The 23,791-nt window shown below is 41.1% G+C and overlaps 3 protein-coding genes across 4 annotated transcripts; all 3 read right to left on the bottom strand.

The window, feature by feature from the left end:
• Positions 1-74: 74 nt before the first annotated feature.
• Positions 75-3,213, bottom strand: LOC5500417 (QRFP-like peptide receptor). Its single transcript, XM_001621824.3, has one exon. It carries the CDS (start codon positions 1,970-1,972, stop codon positions 611-613), a length of 1,362 nt encoding a protein of 453 aa, XP_001621874.3. The 5' UTR covers positions 1,973-3,213; the 3' UTR covers positions 75-610.
• Positions 3,214-4,090: 877 nt separating this feature from the next.
• On the bottom strand, positions 4,091-9,579 carry LOC116608591. 2 transcript variants are annotated; one of them, XM_048721170.1, is made up of 6 exons: positions 9,496-9,579; positions 8,885-9,063; positions 8,437-8,493; positions 7,799-7,970; positions 6,299-6,432; positions 4,091-4,301 (listed from the first exon to the last, which is right to left on the bottom strand). In XM_048721170.1, exons 1-6 carry the CDS (start codon positions 9,530-9,532, stop codon positions 4,221-4,223), a joined length of 660 nt encoding a protein of 219 aa, XP_048577127.1. In that variant the 5' UTR covers positions 9,533-9,579; the 3' UTR covers positions 4,091-4,220. The 2 variants fall into 2 exon arrangements, with proteins under 2 accessions (XP_048577127.1, XP_048577128.1); XM_048721171.1 differs by having other exon boundaries at positions 9,449-9,512.
• A 307-nt stretch (positions 9,580-9,886) lies between these two features.
• Positions 9,887-23,438, bottom strand: LOC5501448 (protein VAC14 homolog). The gene is made up of 16 exons (XM_032369747.2): positions 23,202-23,438; positions 22,798-22,948; positions 17,144-17,311; positions 16,424-16,486; positions 16,211-16,318; positions 15,795-15,904; positions 15,457-15,563; positions 15,097-15,231; positions 14,276-14,517; positions 13,695-13,760; positions 13,399-13,625; positions 13,032-13,206; positions 12,643-12,761; positions 12,382-12,461; positions 11,591-11,750; positions 9,887-11,067 (listed from the first exon to the last, which is right to left on the bottom strand). Exons 1-16 carry the CDS (start codon positions 23,300-23,302, stop codon positions 10,914-10,916), a joined length of 2,166 nt encoding a protein of 721 aa, XP_032225638.1. The 5' UTR covers positions 23,303-23,438; the 3' UTR covers positions 9,887-10,913.
• Between the last annotated feature and the right edge of the window lie 353 nt (positions 23,439-23,791).

The following is a 23,791-nucleotide window of genomic DNA, read 5'->3' as shown; positions in this document are numbered from 1 at the left end:
GCCAGGAGTCAATGGGTTAAAAGAACAACTTATCCATTAGTGCAAGCGCTTATTCCTTCCCCTCTTTTGATATCTTCCAGATGTTCCCTATCTTTTATTGATCCTTTTATTAAAGTAAAAAAAAAAATAGAATTTAAAGAAAAAAAAATACACGACGGCAGTTTTCATATACATAATCAGGCTTTACTACCTCTTTGTTAGATGTGAGGTAGTTTTCATATATCGTGACGTCATTATGGCTTTCTACTTCTTTGTTAGATGTGACGTAGTTTTCATATACCGTGACGTCATTATGGCTTTCTACTTCTTTGTTAGATGTGACGTAGTTTTCATATACCGTGACGTCATTAAGGCTCTACTACCTCTGTCAGATGTGACGTAGTTTTCATATACCGTGACGTCATTAAGGCTCTACTACCTCTTTGTCAGATGTGACGTAGTTTTCATATACCGTGACGTCATTAAGGCTCTACTACCTCTTTGTCAGATGTGACGTAGTTTTCATATACCGTGACGTCATTAAGGCTCTACTACCTCTTTGTCAGATGTGACGTAGTTTTCATGTACCGTGACGTCATTAAGGCTCTACTACCTCTTTGCTACAGATGATTTAGTTCTCATATACCGTGACGTCATTTAAATTTGTGGTAACTGCGTCATCCTTGACCGTGACACTTCGGTCAAAAGCCTGGTTGTGACCTGACAACTGGCCTCTGGTTCCACTGCCATTCGCCTTTCGCGTGACATTGCTCCGACTTGCGTGACCATTGGAGCTTCCACTAGACCTCATGGAACGCGGAAGAGAGGAATGATATTGCGTGACTTTCAAACTAGAATCCGAATCGAAACTAGCCATGTGAGCCTTCGTCAACGTCACCTGATTGGCTCTATTCGATTCATTGTCACGCAACGTGTCACGCACCTTGTCTATGACGACAGCTGATGGATTATCGGAGGGGTTCCATGAGCACATCCTACGAGCCCTAGAGAATAACCTCAGTGGTCTAGAAAATACATTACCTTTATCGCAAAACAATTCACGAATAATCGACCTGTATGATTCATTGTAGATGAAATAAATAAAGAAATTCATGGCGCTGTTCGATTGGACGAGAAATTGCGACGTGAATCGAAAGTGCTTCATGCATAACCCCGGCGGTCCGAATAAAACCAGGAACGAGAAAACAACCGTCGGAGACCAGCACAAAAAGAATAAAACGATAACAGCTAGGGTGAACCTAACGATGTCAGAGTTCCGCTTTGCGCGTTTCCGGTGTCGAAAAGAGGAGGTGAATTTTGGCAGAAGCTGATTACGAATTCTTCGGACTATAACCCACTGGAGAACGGTAATAAGCGTCAGAGGAATAAAATAGAGGATGATTATCATGGTGAGGAAAAATGCTCTAGACGCCAAAAGTGCATTGTGCGGCCATACAAGCACGCAATACGACATTTGCTGGTACTCAACGAGTCTGAACGTGTAGAAATACGGGCTATGCATCGCCATCGCACAGATCCAAATAGAGAGAATTACACCTCGCGCGCGACCACGAATTGGAGTCTTGACACGCGGGAAGACCACCGCATAAAACCTCTCGATTGTAATGAATGAAAGACTTAACACAGACACGGCCATTGAAACATCCTGAAAGAAGTACACGAGCTTGCAAAGGGCAAGTCCAGCAGTTCCTGTCACCAGCCAGCGACGAAACCCGTAGTGGATTTCCACGATAGTCCTCGGCATAGCTAGGACCGGGACGAGTAAATCGCTCAACGCCATGTTTGAGATAAGGAAATTTGTTGTAGTTCGTAATTTCCGTTGCGTCCAAACAACACTGACAAGAAGGATGTTTCCCCCAAGAGCGAGAACCACCATCACGCAGTAAGCTATTGTCTGGACGATTTTAGCCGTGCTAGAGTCATCATCCAAACATGTCTCGTGTCCAGTGGATGTTCCATTTGAAGAATTCATAACATTACACCGCAGCTCACGGCAAACACAAGCGTACTAACACTGTCAAGGGGACGCGATGTATACGCGAGTCTCAGGATGATTGTTTGGTGATTGATTTGCCTGTCTAGTCCTTACCGCTTTAAGGCTCTCCCTGGCAAATATCCATATCGTATTTCCTATGCTGTCTTTTAAATTTAATAACCATGTTATATCATCAGTATTCACGGCGCTATAAAAAGATGTTTTTAACTTAAAGCGATTGTTTGCGGCGATGACGTCAAAGCCCTCAACGAGATTGATCCAAACAAGTCAATCTAAACTTATTTAAGTGACCATTAGCATATATAATGCTTTGAAAACCCTGATGGTCTGTGACGTCTTGTGACACACATTTCCCGTTTTATCGCTTCCTCTTATTAATCTTTTTTTTCTTTTATTATTCTCGAAATCCTCGGGCCATTGTTTTTTCTGTAACTAATAAATTGTTTTACTTGACAAGGGGTTATTTCTAAGAAAGCGTTTTTCTGATCAAATTATGCCAAGCGAAATGCATAACGTTATTTCTTACTGCTAGGCGCCCCCCAGTCGCTCACCATTAGCTACTCCTATTTTTCATTAAAAATACAGATACCAGACCACAGCTGTTAACATGAGGGCAACTACTATGAACGGGGGTTCTTCTTTTAGGCGACTAATAGCATAGAACAATCACAAGCGTCTGTACTAATAATATAACGTTGCAATGTTTTATTAAATGTTTTAATGTGTCCGGGGGAGAATTTCAGTTATTACTATTTTTTAAGCAAGTGGATTTGGGGAATAAATTTTTATTTTTCAAAAGAAATTTTATAAAAAAAAACATGTAAGGTCTTCTTAGCTTAGCGGTTTCCATTGTGTGCTCTTTGACAAAGACTTTTCTTTATGTCGTTCGCATACATTTTTTAGTAGATGATAAAGGCACCCTATGCTTTGTTTTGATTATCACTTGTCTTCTGCTTTTAACTCAGTTCCTGTTTTTATCATTTCACTTCCCAACTAGATATTTAACTTTTAAATTTTGTTTAAAAAAGATGATCAATTTTTTTGCTTATCCGGGACCTGTTATGATAAAAAAAACACTCAACATCCTACAAAAAATGCTGAGTATTCTTTCTTTAACCTCTTGTACCTTCATCGTACTTGAATATTACAATAACATGATCTAATTTTGGCCTCCTCAAGAAGCGCTTTTCTTCCTGATATAATTTAAGCCACTCAACAAGCGCGGTTCCTATTATCAGATCATTTACAATTTGACTTTAAGCCAATTGACTTTTAGCTCTAAATAATGAAAATTTAATTATTCGTGTGTAGCTTGAAAACGGGATGCATTTCCTACTTTCCTCCTCGACAATTACCACGGACTCAGGGTGTTACGGTTAGATAGGGGCCGAATAAGGGGAGGGGGGAGGGGACCGTACAGTAGCGTACTATGAAAGGGCACTCGAAAAGTCTTTTGCGAGCACTTGCAAGCACCTCGTTATTTATGCGAGACCGAGCATTTTTAGGCGGAAAAAGTTGCGCGAGCATGAAAGCACATCGAAATTTCGGGGGACCATTCAGGGGCCGTTCGTGGACATGACGGAATAACCTTGAAAATACGCAATTCTAGATAGAGAAAGCAGACACAATTTCTTACAATGACCATCGGTTCCTTCTATTACGGACTGATTTTAAAAACACAAATTACGTGTGACCGAAATGCACATACCGAGATTTTGGCTATTTCTTCCTTGGTCATATTTGCGCTATGTATGGGCTCAGGGACGAAAAGCGCAAATTTCAATAACACTTTACAAAAAGTCGCATCAATTTTAAAAAAGTCGCATTTGATATTTTGTTTGCTATTACTCACTAAGTACTAAGAGAAATTTTCCTCCTTATTAGATGTGAAATGGGCTTATTTGAAGCGTCATGTTCTTCCCTCGTGTCACGGTCGTGTAGTAGTAAAGCAGTATTTAAAAAGAGGAGGAAAGGGAAAAACCATTCAATCGCGTAGTGTTACAAGAGGGGGTTGGGTGAAGTAGATAAGTTATAAAGTTGGGTTGAACTGAATTAAGATCAGTCGCCTGGATGTCAAAAATGAATTAAACAAAGTAAAGTGCCCGAAATTTTCGTTTTAATGGCAGGTTTTAACAAACAAAGGTGGTAAAAATAAACAAGACGAATCGGTTTCTAGATAAAGCAAAAACTGATAAGGTAAGCTAACTAGCTCCCAGTCCTCTGTCTACTGACCAATGGCCACGGCCACTGGTGGCGGCGCGGGGACTTGTTGCATTTCCATATTGGGGACGGCTGGGACGGGCATCTTGTGGAGGAAACGAAAAAAAAATGACACCAAATAATCCACGAGAAGAGTACGAAGCAGGAACCACGTTTTGCTCTCATGTTGTGATTATGATGGTGGTGATGGAGTTGGTGATGATAATGATGGTGTTGACGATGGCGTGGTGGTGTTGATGATGATGACAATGGAGTTGGTGATGATAATAATGGAGTTGGTGATGATAATGAGGGAGTTGATAATGTTAATGATGGTGTTGACGATAGCGTGGTGGTGTTGATGATGATGATAATGGAGTTGGTGATGATAATGAGGGAGTTGATAATGATAATGATGGTGTTGACGATGGCGTGGTGGTGTTGATGATGATGACAATGGAGTTGGTGATGATAATGATGGAGTTGGTGATGATAATGATGGAGTTGGTGATGATAATGATGGTGTTGATGATGATGACAATGGAGTTGGTGATGATAATGATGGAGTTGGTGATGATAATGATGGTGTTGATGATGACGACAATGGAGTTGGTGATGATAATGAGGGAGTTGGTGATGATAATGATGGTGTTGATGATGACGACAATGGAGTTGGTGATGATAATGAGGGAGTTGGTGATGATAATGATGGTATTGACGATAGCGTGGTGGTGTTGATGATGATGATAATGGAGTGGGTGATGATAATGAGGGAGTTGGTGATGATAATGATGGTGTTGACGATAGCGTGGTGGTGTTGATGATGATGATAATGGAGCTGGTGATGATAATGATGGAGTTGGTGATGATAATGACTATTGATGAATATAGTGATGGTGAGGGTGATGATTGTGAGGGCGATGATGATGGTAATGGGGATGATAGCACTGGCACTGCTAGTGATAAGATTTGTTGTGATAGTAGTAGTGATGATGATGATTATGGAAGTGGTGTTGGTGGCAGTAGTAATTATGGCAGTGATGGTGGTAATGATGATTAGCATGGTAGTGATTATAGTTGTTAGTGATGCTAATGGTAGTGGTGGTGGTAGTGTGTTTATGGTGGAAATGATAATGTGTATTTCCAGAAAATATCCATCCCCCCCCCCATTGAGGGGATTGGAAATTCCGGGGGAGTGGGGGGTTCAGACGCCGAGGAATTTCCAGAGGGGAGGGGGTTAAAATGCCCTTTTCCTTAACAGTTACTGTATTTATTTTTTATCTAGGGGGTTGGAAATTCCAGAGGGGTGGGGGTCGTACCTCCAACACCCCTCAATGGGGGGATGGGGGGATGGATACCCTCTGGAACTACACAATGGTGGTGATGATGATAGTGGAAGTGATTGTTGTAGTGTGTTGATGGTGATGATGACAGTGATGGTAGTAGTGATGATGATAGTAGTGATAATGGTAGTAATGATGGTATTGTGATGATGATGGTGGAAGTGATTGTGGTAGTGTAGAGATGGTGGTGGAAGTGAGGATGACAGTATTGATAGTGGTAGTTATGATGATGATAGTGATGATAGTAGTGATAATGATAGTAGTGATAATGGTTGTAATAATGGAATATTGATGATGATGGTGGAAGTGATGGTTGTAGTATAGAGATGGTGGTGGAAGTGAGGGTGACAGTAATGAATGTGGTAGTGATAGTAATGGTAGTTATGATGATGATAGTGATGATAGTAGTGATAATGGTAGTAATGATGGTATAGTGATGATGATGGTGGAAGTGATGGTTGTAGTGTAGAGATGGTGGTGGAAGTTAAGATGACAGTAATGAATGTGGTAGTGATAGTAATGGTGGTAGTCATGGTTATAGTTGTGATAGTGATGATAAAGGTTGCGATGGTGGAAGTGATGGTGTTAGTGAGGATCGTAGTGATGATGGTGGTGAAAATGTAACAAGTGATGGTGGTGGTTATGTTAGTGCTGGTGATAGTGATGATGATGGTAGTTGTGGTGGTGGTTGTTTGGCAGGAAGTATCAGCACTACATCTGTCAAGTATGTTTTTACTTATTGTTGACTGCACAGACTTACCGTTTGGCTAGAGCAACAGACCGTTGTACATCCAACGATGGAGGCGGAGAAGGCGAGAATGGTGGCAATGCCATTGATGATGAGAAGACTGAGGAAGATGGAGTCAAAAGTGTTGACCGTGTCACACGAGTCCACTGACAAAATCAACAAGGAATTAGCATCAATACTTGCATAATATTAGTATTATTATAATACTATCATAATACTACTCCACAGTATGGGCAGTGCAAGAATTCTAGAGGGGTACCAATTTATAAAACATTTGTTGAGGTAATATAATGGATATAAGCTCTTATATCAATGTCTGTAAAATTTATAGGGGAGGTGAGTAGAAGGGGTCTTTATATTCCCTGTGGGGGAAGGGAGAGGGAAGGGGGTCTCATGTTTTATATTCCCTGTGGGGGAAGGGAGGAGAGGGAAGGGGGTCTCATGTTTTATATTCCCGGTGGGGGAAGGGAGGAGAGGGAAGGGGGTCTCATGTTTTATATTCCCGGTGGGGGAAGGGAGAGGGAAGTGGGTCTCATGTTTTATATTCCCGGTGGGGGAAGGGAGAGGGATGGGGATCTCATGTTTTATATTCCCGGTGTGGGAAGGGAGAGGGAAGTGGGTCTTATATTTTATATTCCTGGTGGGGGAAGGGAGAGGGATGGGGATCTCATGTTTTATATTCCCTGTGGGGGAAGGGAGAGGGAAGGGGGTCTCATGTTTTATATTCCCGGTGGGGGAAGGGAGAGGGATGGGGATCTCATGTTTTATATTCCCGGTGGGGGAAGGGAGAGGGATGGGGGTCTCATGTTTTATATTCCCGGTGGGGGAAGGGAGAGGGATGGGGATCTCATGTTTTATATTCCCTGTGGGAAAGGGAGAGGGAAGGGGGTCTCATGTTTTATATTCCCGGTGGGGGAAGGGAGAGGGATGGGGATCTCATGTTTTATATTCCCGGTGGGGGAAGGGAGAGGGAAGGGGGTCTCATGTTTTATATTCCCGGTGGGGGAAGGGAGAGGGATGGGGATCTCATGTTTTATATTCCCGGTGGGGGAAGGGAGAGGGATGGGGGTCTCATGTTTTATATTCCCGGTGGGGGAAGGGAGAGGGATGGGGATCTCATGTTTTATATTCCCAGTGGGGGAAGGGAGAGGGATGGGGATCTCATGTTTTATATTCCCGGTGGGGGAAGGGAGGAGAGGGAAGGGGGTCTCATGTTTTATATTCCCTGTGGGGGAAGGGAGAGGGATGGGGATCTCATGTTTTATATTCCCGGTGGGGGAAGGGAGAGGGAAGTGGGTCTCATGTTTTATATTCCCGGTGGGGGAAGGGAGAGGGATGGGGATTTTATTCTTTATATTCCCTGTGGGGGGGGGGGGGGGGAGAGGGACAGAGGAGGGAAGAGGGATTTTTTCTTGTTTTTGCTAAATTCAGGATCTGCCACCTGTTAAAACCATGGCCCTACATAAGAGAGAGATGAGTTCATGTCCAAGTCTCTCTTCAATAGTAACTTACATCCAATGGGGACATCCTTGTCAAGACAGACACACTGGCCGCCTTTATCAGTACAGTTTGTCTGGATAATGTCCTTGATTGCTTTCCATATGACCCATCCGAGATAGGCAAAAGCTGCCTGAGCACCGGAGATGATAATGTTCAAAATGGCCAATACCAGAAAGAATACACCCTGAAAAAGATAGCTCAATCAAACACAACTGTTATAAATGTGACTATTTTTGTCCAAATACTTTTGGCACACATCTTTTTAATTTTTTCCAGGATTCCAAGATGTTGTGTGGGCCCTCAGTGCGGGCTCATGCAACTGAACTGAAATTAATTCTCAGAATTTCTATTCTAGCTTAATTTAAATTTAGCATGAAAACTAAAGAATAATATCACCAATGTTATAAGGGTGTTGTAAAGAATTTCAAAAACACAAGAAAAAACTGGATAAAGGTAACCTGTCTGTTATTGTTGTTGACATATCTCAATCAGTTAGATTCCTTACTGCAGTCGTTATAAAAGAAATGTGACTCTAAAAATCAAACACCATTTTGTCATTTAGGAAAATACCAAATACCATTTCCATCAGCTGATTTGGGGGAGTAAGGGCCATTAGATTTGGCAAACAAATAAAATACAATCATACTTACCACCAATTTTGTGTGCTTTATCCAACATAAAACTCCCAGAGCTCCATTTAGGCCCAGCTAAAACAACAACATCAATAAACCGTGCCCTTAACCTGTTGGGCAATATAAATAAGAATGTAGAGAGAACTAAACTAGAACCAAACCAAAATCAATGTCATTAAAATATAACGGTTATGTGCGAAGTCCATGGTTGATTCCAGAAAAGTTCCTCACTCCACCCGAAGTCGAGTAGGAGGGGCTCAGGGGAATCAAACAGTATAAACTGGGAATAGAAAGAACTGCACAAAAAGTGTACCAAGATATAAAAGCTCCTCTGGATTGCCTCATCAGAGCTAGGCCCCTGAATTATGACGGGCAAACAGTTATGAAAGGTGAGAATACAGATTAAGAAGTAATTGATTCCTTTGAATGATTCATATTTGCAAGTACAGGTCTCGCTTGAGCTTACCAGGGCGCCAGACCAAAGTCCTGTACCAGAGAAAAGAGAGGCCCCTTCACCTTTGGCGTACTTCACCCATAATACACCTAGGACTAGATCGGCTAGACCTAATGCTAGCAGCATGATGCCAATTATACCAGCTTCCTTTCCTTTCTTTGCATCTATTCTTGCCATTGTACGTCCAGTAACTGGAAATATTTAAAAATTATAAGGCATTTAGCACATGTGGCTATGATGGATTATCGAAAGAAAGCGTAGTTTATTTCTTTCTCCACCATAAACATAAACATCATTCTACATAGAAACAAGACTTGGCTATAAAGTAATAATTTCCCTGTTTCTTTAAACTTACAAACAAATAATTTCTAGAAAGAAGTCATTCAAGACTAGACCAAAAACAACGGCGTTTTTTTTTTTCGTGACTTCGTCCTGTTCAAACGCAGACTTGCAAGAACTGGAAGTTCTCTTTTATTCCGGGGAAAAATAATGATAAAATGAAACAGCTAGGCATAATAAACAAAAGATTAGAGCTACTGACGATTCCCCCCTGCTTTAAGTGCCCTTTTAAAGTACCTTTGTAAAATTTAACAGCAAAACAACTCGCTGTTTTTCAAACGTACCTTCAGTTGTAAAATCCGCCTCTCCTCCTGCCTTCATGTGCGCATGCGTAGCGGCGATGTCAGTGTAAAAATGCTTTACGCCCCCCCCCCCCCCCCCCTTTCACGGCGTTTTCAAATACACCAACCTTTTTTTTTTCGATATCAGAGGCGGATTTAAAAAAAAAATCGCAGCAAAAGAGATGGGTAGGGATATGAACCAGAGGAATTTTCTTTATGGCATGTTTTTCATATACAAATTTCCTTTTGCAGCTCACTTATTGTATTTTCCTAACGCTTTTGGCTACTTGTTACTCCTCTCCTCCATTTGTTCTTTGGTAAAATGACATGCCCGTTAAACGCAGATGAGAAATTCTAGCGTTTGGAAGAGGAAAATATAATAAAGGGCTGTTAATTATTTTTTCAAAACTTTATTATGGAAATGCGCGTACTTCGACGCAATAAGCTTATACATTTTTTTCATTTTTGCTATTGTCTATAGCAAAATATGTATGTCTTTATTCTATTCTACGAAAACTACTCTAAGCACACGTTATTCAAACTTTTAATTTTTTATCATTTATTCCATAAGATTTAAAAAGTTCCTCTTTTTGTCACTTTCAAGATATCTAACCCCATGTAAAAAAACATCGTTAAAAGACTTTGCCTACATAATCTTTGTCAAGAAATGCTGCGCAATGTTGGCGCTATCCACACGGGACGTCAGACTTGACAGAAATCCAAATAGTTTGGTCAGGTAATTTCTCGTGCTACACTATCATTTTCTCAGGTTAATTTGCTTTGTTTCGTAAGACCGCATACGCTAAACGCCGCCCCCCCCCCCCCCCCCCCAACACACACAACAAACCCCACCCCCTCCACTAAAATATTCATACATTTAGGCACGTAAGTCAGGGAGGGGGAGGGTTCGAAAGAACCACCCAGCTCAAGGCCCGCTTAAATGAGAAAAATTTGAGAGGATTTGTAAGTAAGGCGGAGGAGGCTGTCTTCGGTCGTCACCGTTCCAAGACATCATAGTACCTCAGCCTTTGCGTAGTACTTGTTGGTCAAGGATATGTCCGGTGCAAAGTTAGTTGGGTTCAGGTATTTTCATTAGTACAGTCGGACAGCTGAATTATCGCCTCTTCATGCGCACAGTGTGTTTCTGGCCTGGGTTTTCGGACACGTCGGTTGCCAGTTTTCGATTCTTTATGCGTTTAGTGTAATGCTTGCCTTGGTTCTCAGACATGTCAGGTCCAGACCTCCAGAACAGCAGAGTCTGCTTCTCTTCGAGCGTTAAGCAAAGCCTTGGCCTGATTCTCGGACAAGTTCTGTCCAGACCATCCGGACAGCTGAGTTTTCACCTTTTCAAGCATTTAGGAAAGCCCTGGTTAACGGACGTGTCCGGTCCAGACCATCCGAACAGCCGAATTATCGTCTCTTCAAGCGTTTAGCAAGTTCCTGGCTTGGTGTTCTGAGCCTCTATGTTTCGCAATTAGGTGTTTCCTCTGAACAGCTTTGAAGTGTTGCTTGAGTTCTTCGAAGTTTATCCGCTGGACGTTCTCCCGCGTCTCCATATCATTCTGCGCTTGATCACTAGAAGATGAGAGCAATTATTACTTTGAAGTAGAGCTGACAACAACAGTAACCTTAGCAACAACAACGCTCTCAACTTAACCTAAACAATAACAACGATAACGACACAGCCTTAACATAATAACAATAACAAAACAACAAAGACAATATGTAACGTCATTAACACATCCAAGCAACAGTAACAGCAGCACCACAGACACACAAGCGAGACAAGACAAAAAAAACAACACTTACTACAATAACAGTATAGCAGTACAACAAAAATGCTCTAAAGTCGAACCGTCAGTAAAACAGGTGTAAAACACACCATTCCAATAATGTGTCGATTTATTACTCCTTATAAAATTTATATTTCCATTTCATGGAATTGTTGTTCAGTACAGAGAGGAAGGCAAGGAAGGAAGGCTTAATGTAATACTAACGCTTAATATTATATAAGCTTAATATTATATTAGTTAGCTAGTTCATTACATTAAGCGCTTGTGATACAAGCCTGATAAGTGAGCATACAAAGCTATCTCACCTTGACGTCTGGTCTGCGAGTACTCGTCCGTTAGGCACGCAATCCAGTCGATGCCTAAGTGTGGTGAACGCATCGCTTTGAGGCAAAAGCATCAAAAGTCCGTACAGAGATTTCAGCAGATAGTAATTACGCCCAGTATCCAATAGTTGAAGGCGAAGGTCTGGAATAGAAATGGGAAGAAATCCCTCAATTTTGTGGTTAAAATATCACATTACTGTGCAAATTATAATTACAAACTTTCGGTCAGCGTAGTGGGTTTAACAAGGACAGTGACGGCACAATACAATGAAAAATTCTAAACCATTTGGATTTACGTTTGATACATTTGTGTCGTTTTCATCCAACCACGACTGATAACTGTGACCAACGTGACCAAGTGTCACGGCGTAGCGAGGTCGGGGACGTTTGTAAACCTATAGTTAGTACTATGGTAAACCCAACTATCTGTGTTCACTAAAGAATGTCAAACAACTAATCCTTTGTTGTTGTTTATTATTGAAAATATAGCGATTTAATCGCAATGAAACCTCGAAATAACAATCAACAAGTGAGGTCTGATACGCTATTAACGATATTTGATTGAAAATATCTTGGTTTCTTGCTTGAATTGGTCGATGGAAATGAATGCTTTGTCTGACTCGGCATTGAACGGGAGCATAAAATGGCGGCCTGATTGACTTTCTTTGGTAAAAATAAGTTGCTAGTCTTATTTTGTTTCTTTTGAGGTATGAATTCTCATAGAAACTAATTTAGAATTGACTCTATCAGTTCTTCAACTTGTCTTCACTTACACGTAAATATGGGCGATTCTATGAGTTGTACCAACTTGTCTATTTGGACCAGGAAATCCACATTAACCTCCAAATCACCACTGTAGCAAGTGTCAAGGTAAATGACATACAAATACTACAAAAATAATACCTTGAGGGTGGCCATAATAAATCCGATATCTGGGGGTTGGCAAAACAACAACAACAACAACAAAACAGGGGGTTGTGATACTCCAAATACTAATACCAGGGGGTGGTGATACCAAATTTACCAAAGGATACAAAATCATAAGCAGGTCACAGGCGTGCTTGTAGTTCTGTGTAAGAAGACACAGGGAGACTGTCGCCACTGCGTTATGCGCCCAGGATTGATACAGGCAGCAGAACAGGGAGCAGCTTTCCTGATGGGAAAGGTGATAACGAAGGACAATCATGCCACTATTTTATGCCCTTGTACTACAAAAACTAGAAAGTACACAGACAGACAGGCAGGCAGTAACACGGACAGACAACTAATCCTTTGTTATTGTTTTTTATTGAAAATACAGCAGTTACACAGACAGACACGCAGGCAGTAACACAGACAGACAAGCAGCCAGAAAAACAGTACAAACATAGACAGACAAACAAAGAGAAGGAAGAAACACAGAGTACAGACGGCAGCAACTCACAGCAGTCTGAAGATCTTTGAGTTGCATTCTGAGATCAAAGAGTTCTCCTGACGTTAGAAGGATCATGTTCAGGTAGCGCACCATCAGAGCAGCAAACTGCAGATCTTCCTCTTGGATTAGAATCTCTGACAGCGACCGGTAAATATCTTCGACATTCAACAATAAACAAAGCTGCCTGAATAAACAAAAACAATTACACTTTGATTGATGTAAAGTAATAGTTAACAAAACAAACTTATCAATTATATTTTGACAATCCTTGAATAAGAAATGACTCTCTTTTTGGCAGTCATGGCAGGGGAAGGCCTTCCTAAGCACCCCTCAATGTACGTGTCTGATAAGGGAGGAGTGATTGGTCGACACCCACCTGAGTATGAAGGAGCCTCTTTCCTCTAAAAGTTTCCGCTCTGTCCGGAACAGTAGCATAAGACTGTGCATGAACTTATGGAAGTACTTGTTGAGCTGTCTTGGAGGGGATGCGTCAGACAGCCCTGCCGACCAGGCTGGGGTGAGAGGGGAAGGTGGGGTGTTCCTAGGGGGACCGGCAGCTGACGCAGATATCTCAGCTAATACTTCAAGGTCAAGCAGTACAACCTAGACCAATAAATGAAGTGAGACTTAAGAGAAGTCATGGACTTAGGACAGTGATATAAGTCAACATACCTCATCTGATGGATCTGACAATGTTTTGAGTAATTCAGGAAACAGCTTCTCAATCTGTAGAAATAACTGAAACCACAAAAACGTAAAAGAAATCAGAGGAGTGAAATCAGAAGAGTGAAATCAATCCCAAGATGAGCAAATGAAGCTTTTGCAACAATTGTCTAAAATGATCTCCTCAAGCAATCAATCAATCAATCATCAAGATCCTTCCCTTATTTGGTGTTTGCATTAGTGATCTCTACCTTATTTGGTGTTTGCATGAGTGATCTCTACTTTATTTGGTGTTTGCATGTGTGACCCCTACCTTATTTGGTGTTTGCATTAGTGATTTCTATCTTATTTGGTGTTTGCATGAGTGATCCCTACCTTATTTAGTGTTTGCATGAGTGATCCTTACCTTATTTGGTATTTGCATAAGTGATCACTACCTTATTTGGTGTTTTCATGTGATCCCTACCTTATTTGGTGTTTGCATGAGTGATCCCTACCTTATTTGGTGTTTGCATGAGTGATCCCTACCTTATTTGGTGTTTGCATGAGTGATCCCTACCTTATTTGGTGTTTGCATGAGTGATCTCTACCTTATTTGGTGTTTTCATGTGTAGCAACAGGACCCATCTAAGCATGGCGATCCTTGTTTGTATGGACTTGTGAGTCAGTTGTTTGGTAAGGACCTCCACAACAGGTCCAAGGTCCAAATGAACCTGAACCACCGTTATATCATTATCACACTCCATTGAGATGGCATCTGCTTCCTTGTCATCATCCTCGGTGATAAGACGCATCATACTCTGATTGACAGCCTTGGCAACCTCTTTAATATGTAAAGAAAAGTCAAGGATCAATTGGTTTCAACCGAGAGGTAGCCATTAAACTCAAGAAGAGGCTAAGAGGGATCTATTTTTTGCTTATGATTCTCTATCTTAACTCTCTGTTCAAAATAGGTCTGCATACTGCTAAAATGCCTTTTTTTCTAATTAACTCTAATTATTACATCAATTTTAGAAATGTTTCACACTGTGATTTAAAGTATATATAGCATAGTTCATACTGAACTTAACCTTCAGAGGCAGAGACAATATCAGAGGCAGCAACTTGGCTTTCAGCATTCATTTCTTCAAATAAATTTTGCCATATTTAGCGATAATTGACCAAGCTTGCAAACAGCTCTACTTATGGACACCATCTCACACCATCAAGTAACCCTCAAGCAAACTCAGTTGTTTATCTTTTTTATGAGCAGATGCAATCACCTTTGAAGCTAACAAAATGAAATGTTAACTGGCAATTCTAATTTCACTTAGGTCTTGTCAATAAATTGTGTCTGAAATTTGCTTTGAAAATATGAATAAACTAGTGTTTACGAGTCAAATGTACATATGTGATAGGATGTTTAGGATATTCTGTTTGTCCTGGTCATAGGACACACAGGGAAGGACCGCCTTGATAACAGCCGCACAGAATGGGAGCATTGTACGGCCAGAAAGTGTGATAAACTCCTTGAGCCAAGACAACGCAGTGAACTGTATTACCTCATCTACAACAGCAAACACAAATCATATTAGTTCATAGCTAGCAGTGCAAGTGGTTTCTAGGTTCAGCTTGTGTGGTGAAGTGTTTTAGTGCATGGCTCACTTTGCAGGTGGTCCCAAGGTATAGCTTGTGTGGTGCAGTGTGTTAGTGCATGGCTCATTGTGCAGGTGGTCCCTAGAAGTGCAGTGTGTAGGTACATCGCAAACTTCCGGGCTAAAGTCACACTCACCCTCTGATTGCGAGTGAAGAACCAAAATATTGATCATTTCTGCAAAGTTGACAGTTTGTGGAGACTTTATGATTTCTCTAAGAAACTCTCCAAGTAAAGCCTCACACCTGAAATAAAAATGACAGTAAAAAAACAGTCAAAAGGGACAATATTCAACTGTGTTTAACAATCAACACTTAATTTATGAGTAGTCAATCGTGACAACAGTTAAACAGTTAATACTTCCACACACAAAAAAGTTAACACTTTTAAAATGAATTAAAACTCCTGTTGCACCCCTCTACACGAGGCATCTTCCAACCATTCATCATTAATAACATCAAATTTGTAAATCTCACATTTTTCTGATCTCAGCACTTCTGTCTTTGAATATGACAAAAAGGCCATCCAGAAACTCAGGAAGATGGTTGATCAAATCCAACTCAGGGACAGAATCTAGTACTCTCAGCTAAAAAAAAATTAGGATTGAAAGTAATTAGATGCAGTAATACAACCATTGTTCCTTTATCGAAAAACAAGTAAAGTCGGGTAGCAGATCAGTTTTTTTTTTCTCAACCTCAGAGTTAGGATGGGTGAAGCTTATTAGCAAAACCTCTATTTTCAGTTTCTGCTATCAGAAAGCTAGAAAAGGGGAGACATTTGTTCTTTGTTGTCTTTCTGTCATGTGTCAATCTCCATGTAGAAAATTTTCTTAAATTATCAAATGAAGACTTCTAAGAGGGAACGTAATGTAATATAAAAACATATGACCTACCCATGATACCAGGAATTGCTTAGCATAAGGGTTTGCTGTGTAGATCCTCTCCCGTAGCAGCGGCATGAATGAGATGATATCAAACGAGGAGCTCTCAGTCACTATATCCTATTGTGAAATAAAATTGATCAGGTGCTATTGTAAACAGGAAGATGCTACTGTAGATACCTTGCTTGGAGCTACCACTGTACTTCCTGGACCTTTATACCCTACCTTTACAAGTCTATCCAAAAGCTCCGCCCCATTCTTGACATTCGGATCAGGGTCTGCTGCCAACTTCAATGAGAAAAGAAACCGAAACCAATCAACTTCCATTCAGTAAAACATCTCTGGGTTCAAAAGGCATCTTTTCTAGAACCAGCTGTTACAACAGTTTGGCTATCAGCATTCCACAAAAATCCTACAAAATCTTGCAAATGTAATGTTTGTAAGCTTACAGTATGCTCCATAAGTTTCTGGAAATCACAGAATAATCCCTTAGATCAATAACTAGATGGTGTGCGCAGGGTGCATTGACACCCCTAAAAGGTCTACTTTTGCGAACTAAACAAAATAACAAGGAGGTGGGAATTTACACAACTTTTCTATTAATCTAGGTAGGTTGGAGCAAACAATTGCAGTAACATCCATAAGAGTTTTCAAGCAGGAGATTATGCTTAAGAAATGGTGTACAGTACAGACTCAGTGAAGCTCAAATATGTGTGGAACTTGCAATATTCTTTTGGAAAGGAACTTCTTTGTGGTTGCATCTTTAGCAAGAAAAACTGAAAACATATATGCTTGTTTCGCTTTTCTTTTTCACCCTCCCACAAAACCTTCTATTTGCAGGCCCTGTTCCTATCAAATAGAGGGTAAAATGTTTAGACCCTAAGTTATTCTAGGAGCTTGGTACTTCCTCTTGATGCTCAGTTGATCAAAATAACAAATGTTCACCTTACTGAGTCCCTCAAAGACCTCATTGAAGAACGGCAAAACAGAGCCTCTTGCGACCTTGGCAATGTTATAGAGGGCCTCACATGCATAGTAACGAACCCTACTGTCTTGGTCATAGAAGCAGGACAAGACAGGAGGGATCAAGTCTTTCAGATACAGCCCTGCATCCTGTCAATAAAGAGTACATGGTCACTGTTATAATATTATTTGTTTTGGGCCCCCTGTGGCCCCTTATTTATCTTATGGGCCCCCCGAGGATAGGGCTCCTCGTTGTCTTATGTTGTAGTTTTTCACTCGGTAGATTTGATTTTGTAGAGCTTTATTGTACAAAAAACAACCGAATTTTGAAGTAAACACCTTTTATTACATGGTGTCAGAAGTGGTTAACCACTGGAGAATATTAATTGTTAAAGAAAAGTCGACAAAACAAGGAAACGATGGCCGAAAGTGGGGAAATGTATCATCGAGCTCCGGGACCTTTGGTGTTGGATGCGAATGCATCAGAAAATTGGAGAAAGTTCCTAATGCAGTTCGAAATTTACTTGGTTGCAAAAGGAAAGGACGACAAGGGAGATAAGTTAAAAGTTAATTTGTTACTTAACTGTGCTGGACCGAGTGCAATTGAAGAGTATAGCCACTTTGTGTATACTGCAGGCGAGAGTAATGAATCTTATGGTGATGTGTGCCGAAAGTTCCATGAACTTTGTCGAGGAGCTAAGAATGTCATTTATGAGCGACTGCTCTTCAATCTTAGAAACCAAAAGGAGGGTGAACGAATTGACAACTTTGTTAGTGAGCTAAAACGGCTTTCATTAAACTGTGACTTTGGAGCACTTAGAGATTCATTGATACGAGACCGTATTGTGGGGGGAGTAACCAGCGATGAATTGCGAGGGGAGTTGTTGAAAAAGCCAGACCTTACCCTACAAACCGCGCATGATTACTGCAGAACTTATGAGGCGACTGAGCTGCAGAAGTATAAGTTTGTTCCACAGACAGTAGTCCCAAGTAAAACAGTGTCTGTGCAACCAGTCCAAGTTAAGAAAGAACAGCCGTCTTGTAAGTTCTGTGGATATCGCCATTCATTTGCACACCCAACACGATGCCCAGCCTTTAAAAGGAATTGCAAGATTTGTAGCAAAACAGGCCATTTTGCAAAGATGTGTAAAAACAAACAGAAAAAAGATCCAGAAGTGCATGTGGTGGAACAGGAGTATGACTCAAGTGACAGCAACGAAACCCACACATACTTTGGATCCATTGAAGTCGGAAGCGTGTTACAGAACCAGCAACCCAAAAAGAGCCTGATAAAAGTCATGATAGCAGGAAAAGAGGTCAAACTGAAAGCAGACACGGGTGCGGAGGCTACTGTCATCCCCTACAACTTGTACAAGAGCATCACCAACAAGCCGTTGAAACGTGTACACCAGCCTTTGAAGGGCTGGCTTGCGACTAAGCCCATCTACTCTAAAGGATGTGTCCGCCTTCCAACACAGTACAAAGATCGAAAGATAGATCTGTTATATCTTGTAGTTGATGGAGAGTTCACCCCACTACTAAGTTGTGAGGCTTGCCTTGATCTTGAAGTCCTACAGTTCATGGATCTCACATTGCTAGATTCACCATCAGCACAAACATCAAACATCGACTTGTCCAGAGAACAAAGCAAAAGTACCACAACCCTCACAAGTGACCCTGTTCTGAAAGATTACCTTGATTGCTTCAGTAACAAACCAGGAATGTTACCCAACAAAGTACACCTAGAGGTAGACTCTGCAGTAACTCCAGTTATACACGCACCCAGAAAGATCCCAGTATCCATGTTAGACCCAACTCAACAGAAGCTGAGAGAGATGGAAGAAGATGGGATCATTGTTAAAGAAGAAGAACATACCCCTTGGGTCTCTTCGATGTTAGTAATCGATAAACGAAAAGGCAAAGAAAAGAAAAGCCCACCAACCAAAGACAACATCAGAATATGTATAGACCCACGTGACCTCAATAGAGCCCTCAAGAGACCCCATTATCCGATGGCCACAGTGGAACAGGTTGCCAACAAACTCACCGGTGCTGAAATATTCTCAACGTTGGATGCATGCAGCGGTTTTTGGCAACTACCAGTAGACGAAGAAAGCTCGAAGCTCCTGACTTTCAATACCCCCTGGGGTCGATACAGATTCCTGCGGCTCCCATTCGGCATAAGTTCCGCGCCCGAGATTTACCAACGAGAGATGGACCGACTCTTCGCAGGAGTACCAGTAGAAATAATCGTTGACGACTTTTTGATACATGGTGGAAATCAATGTGAGCTAGATGACAAGATGATTGCAGTATTGAAGAGGAGCCGTGAGATAGGTCTAAAGTTCAATCCACGTAAAGCCAAACTTCGAGTTCCTGAAGTCAGCTACGTTGGACACCTATTTACTGCAGACGGTTTAAAGCCTGATCCTGAAAAGGTAAGAGCTATCAACGAGATGCCTGCCCCGACCGATAAAGATGGCATACTACGTTTCCTAGGAACTGTAAACTATCTGGATAAATTTATTGAACATAAAGCTGATCTCCAGGGCCCTATCTCGCAGCTAACAAGGAATGATACCGCATTCGTATGGGAGACACCTCAACAGCATGCATTTGACAAGCTCAAAGCAGTCATTACCTCAGCGCCAGTTTTAGCCTATTTTGACAACACCAAAGAGACAGTGCTTAATGTTGATGCAAGTGGCACGGGATTAGGTGCTGTGATTCTGCAGGACGAAAGACCTGTAGCATTTGGCTCAAAAACACTATCACCTGCTGAGACAAGGTATGCCAACATCGAGCGAGAGCTTCTGGCAATTGTCTGGGGAACTGAAAAGTTCCATACTTATGTTTATGGACGTCGTGTTGTAGTTGAAACCGACCACAAACCACTAGAAGCCATCTTCAAAAAGCCCTTGAATGAAGCACCACCGAGATTGCAGAGGATGTTGTTAAAGCTGACAAAGTATGACCTTGATGTTCGTTATGTGCCAGGAAAGAAACAATTCATCTCAGATTGCTTAAGCAGAGCCCCAGTTAGTGACACTAAACCAGTTAGTGAACCAGAAGAGATGATTGGAATCAACTTAATTGACAGTCTTGGTGTAGATTCAAGCACTTTGCAAAAATTCAAGGAAGCATCAAACTGCGATGTTACCTCTCAAGTGGTCATGGAATATGTCGTTAAAGGTTGGCCAGCAGAAAAACATCAACTTGATGAGCTAGCGAGAGAATACTGGAGTTTTAGAGAGGAACTTAGCGTAGAAGATGGTTTGTTATTCAAAGCAGACAGAATCATTGTCCCGAGATCGTTGAGGGCAGAGGTGCTAGAAGAAATTCATGGCGCACACATGGGTGAGAACAAAAGTCTCAGTTTTGCAAGAGAATATGTTTTCTGGCCCTCAATGACTGCACAGATCAAAGACAAGATTAGTTCCTGCTCCATATGTAATGCCTTCCGAAACCAACAGCCAAGAGAGACCCTACTACCACGTGAGGTTCCTGGATTGCCTTGGCAAGTGATCAGTACTGACATCTTTGAATATGCCGGACATTCCTATTTGCTTGTTACCGATTTGTATTCAAAGTACTTTGAGATTGAGTTGTTACGCCAAACCACTGCTAATTGTGTTATCAATAACTTAAAGAAGATTTTTGCAAGGTTTGGGATCCCGGTGGAAGTTCTGAGCGACAATGGCTCCCAGTACAGTAACACTAGAAACCTTTTTAATAGTTCACATGAGTTCAAAAAGTTTGCAGATGAGTGGGGTTTCCGTCACACCACAAGCTCTCCAGAGTATCCACAATCAAATGGAGCTGCCGAGAAAGCAGTTCAGACCGCAAAACGGATTTTAAAGAAAGCGGCTGCTGACAACAAAGATCCTTTTGAAGGATTACTCAAATACAGGAATACACCCTTTGATGACTTAGGTGTGTCTCCAGCTCAGCTGCTAATGAGTAGGAGAACACGTACCCAACTACCGACTCATCGACGTTTGCTACTGCCTCAGCCTGTTGACCCAAATCAAGTTGTGAAGACATTGAAACATCGTCAGAGTGTTTCAAAAAAGTATTATGATAGTCATAGTCATGATCTCCCTCCTTTACAAGTTGGAGATAAGGTGCGTATCCGTCCAAACCGGGAGGCTGAGTGGAGGAAAGCAGAAGTATTGCCCCGATCGTACTTATTAGGAGATGAGCGTGGGCGTGTCTTCAGGAGAAATCGACGACAAATCATTTCAACACCTAATGATCAATCGATGAGCACAAGTCCTTTTGTTATACCAGCCATTCCTCAACTACCACCAGAAAGTACCAACAACCCCACACAGTTAAGCAATAATGTGACAGCATCGCCTACACCACCAAAGTCTTCTGAGAGGCAACACGAGACGACACCGATGAGCACAGCATCTGGCAGGGTTATCAAAAAACCACAAAGACTTATTGAACATTGTTAAGAACATTTATTGAACACTTAACCTAACACTTTGTTGAGAAGGGAGATGTTATAATATTATTTGTTTTGGGCCCCCTGTGGCCCGTTATTTATCTTATGGGCCCCCCGAGGATAGGGCTCCTCGTTGTCTTATGTTGTAGTTTTTCACTCGGTAGATTTGATTTTGTAGAGCTTTATTGTACAAAAAACAACCGAATTTTGAAGTAAACACCTTTTATTACAGTCACTGAGTTGTGAGAGCAATAACAGCATATAAATTCATAGAAAAAAAATTTAGTGATATATTTGGACAAAGATCCTTTCCATATGTCTTGGCCAGGAAGTGGCCCCATACATTTACACACTGGGATCACCAGTGATTCCATTTATAGATGATATGGGAATAAAATGTAGAATGCTTTTAAAAATATATTTAAATGTGCTCCACTCTCCCCAAATAACTTTTCCTGAGCAGTTTTTGATGGGTTAGTGTTTATTAAAGAATATCTATTTTTTCAGTTGAGGCTGGGCCGTTCTTATTTTTCGAACATTTTAAAGGCTGAAAAAGTTCTTAAATTTCAGTGTATAAAAGTATAATACTATATGAAGTATTAGAAAGTGAATTACACTCATAATCAACAACAATGATATCTATGGTTATTATGATCATAATATAATCCTGCAACGCATGTCTCATACTTATCATACTTACAAAAGAATAATATTTTTTGCTATCTGAGCATAGATATGTTCTAAGCATGTTCTTAGAATTTGGTGACATCTCAGGCTAAACGTTCTTATAAAAGAAAGTGCTTATAAAAATATTGTATGAAACAACACTTTTTGTAGTTTGTGTACTATATTTGTTCTATAACTGTTTTTTTTCTTATTGGGTTAAAATAAATTATAATTGCAGATGATCTTGACTTGTCAAAACACTGCGGGAATGTTCTTAATTTTGGCCCAATTTATTACCGTTATTGGCCACAAAATATGTAGAATATAACGTGTAAGTATAAATAGTAATTAATAAATAGGCACAGATGAAAACTATAGTATGACAAGTGGTCACTACGGTCCCATCTGACACGCCAAAAACAACTAGATATAACACAGTGTCTACGATATGTCCGTAAACGTGTTCGTCCCAAAGGGAGCGATGTACTGTATGAAAGTGTAATTTAATGTAACATACCTTGCCTAAGGCAATCGCAGCGGCCGCTAGTCCTATCAAACCTCCTTTGCGGGCATGACTGTTATGTGAAACGGCAAAATCCTCGGCCAAGACTTGAGTTAGTTTCTTTATTTGTTTCACCTCATTGTTCGCGACAAACTCTTTGACCATGCTGCGAAAAGAAGCGAAACGATCTTGAAGAACAGACAGAATGTGTGTTCGCACTTGTTGCCGGTTCACTTATGCTCACACAATTGCATCTAGCGCTTTCAAATTTCGCGGCAATTAAAATATGTATTCATTCAATAAAGAAAACAACAACTTTAACAGGGCTGAGACGGTTCGCACGAGAAATATACCCAAAATTTCAACATCAAATGAATCTTCTAAAAACACGGAACAGCGGATGACACTGGGGGACTCACCGTTCAACTTCGAGGGCTGCCGTTTTCCTTTTTTCATACAATTTATCGTTGAGTCCTCTTACTACATTTTGTGTGAGAGGAAGATAGTCCTTTTCGGTCATTTTGAGCGAGATCAGAGTGTTTTCGTGGGATTTATAACCCGTTTCTTTGCCTTACTCTTGCCCCCATACTGAGCGCTCAGTTGGCTTGTATCGTGCAGCGAAGGCTTCTGCATGCAGAGAACACTTCCGGTAGCTCCAGGCTCGCTCTTTCGTTCCTACCACAGCCAAACACGGAAGCTCTCGATTCGATTTTTCTAAGCTGAAGAGACTCAAAACAAGGATTTGTGCTTTTTTGACGTTTAAAGCGCATTTGCCTCGCTCCATTTATTCGACAAGGCGAAAATATTCTACATATTTTGCACGATTTCGCGTACACTCTTGCTTGGTAGATTAATGGCCCCTGTGTGTTAACACATACTTGTACTCTATCATTCAGGTGATCAAGACCTACCCGACCCTACCACCCGTACTATAACACCCTGCCCCACCCCACCCCACCCATAAAAAAAAGGGACGTGTACCAGCGACCATAGCACGAAACTCCCGCCC

This window comes from Nematostella vectensis, chromosome 13, assembly GCF_932526225.1.
Source record: "Nematostella vectensis chromosome 13, jaNemVect1.1, whole genome shotgun sequence".
Taxonomy (NCBI): domain Eukaryota; kingdom Metazoa; phylum Cnidaria; class Anthozoa; order Actiniaria; family Edwardsiidae; genus Nematostella; species Nematostella vectensis.
The sequence above is the reverse complement of the archived record's forward strand: the minus strand, read 5'-3'. Positions and strand labels throughout refer to the sequence as shown.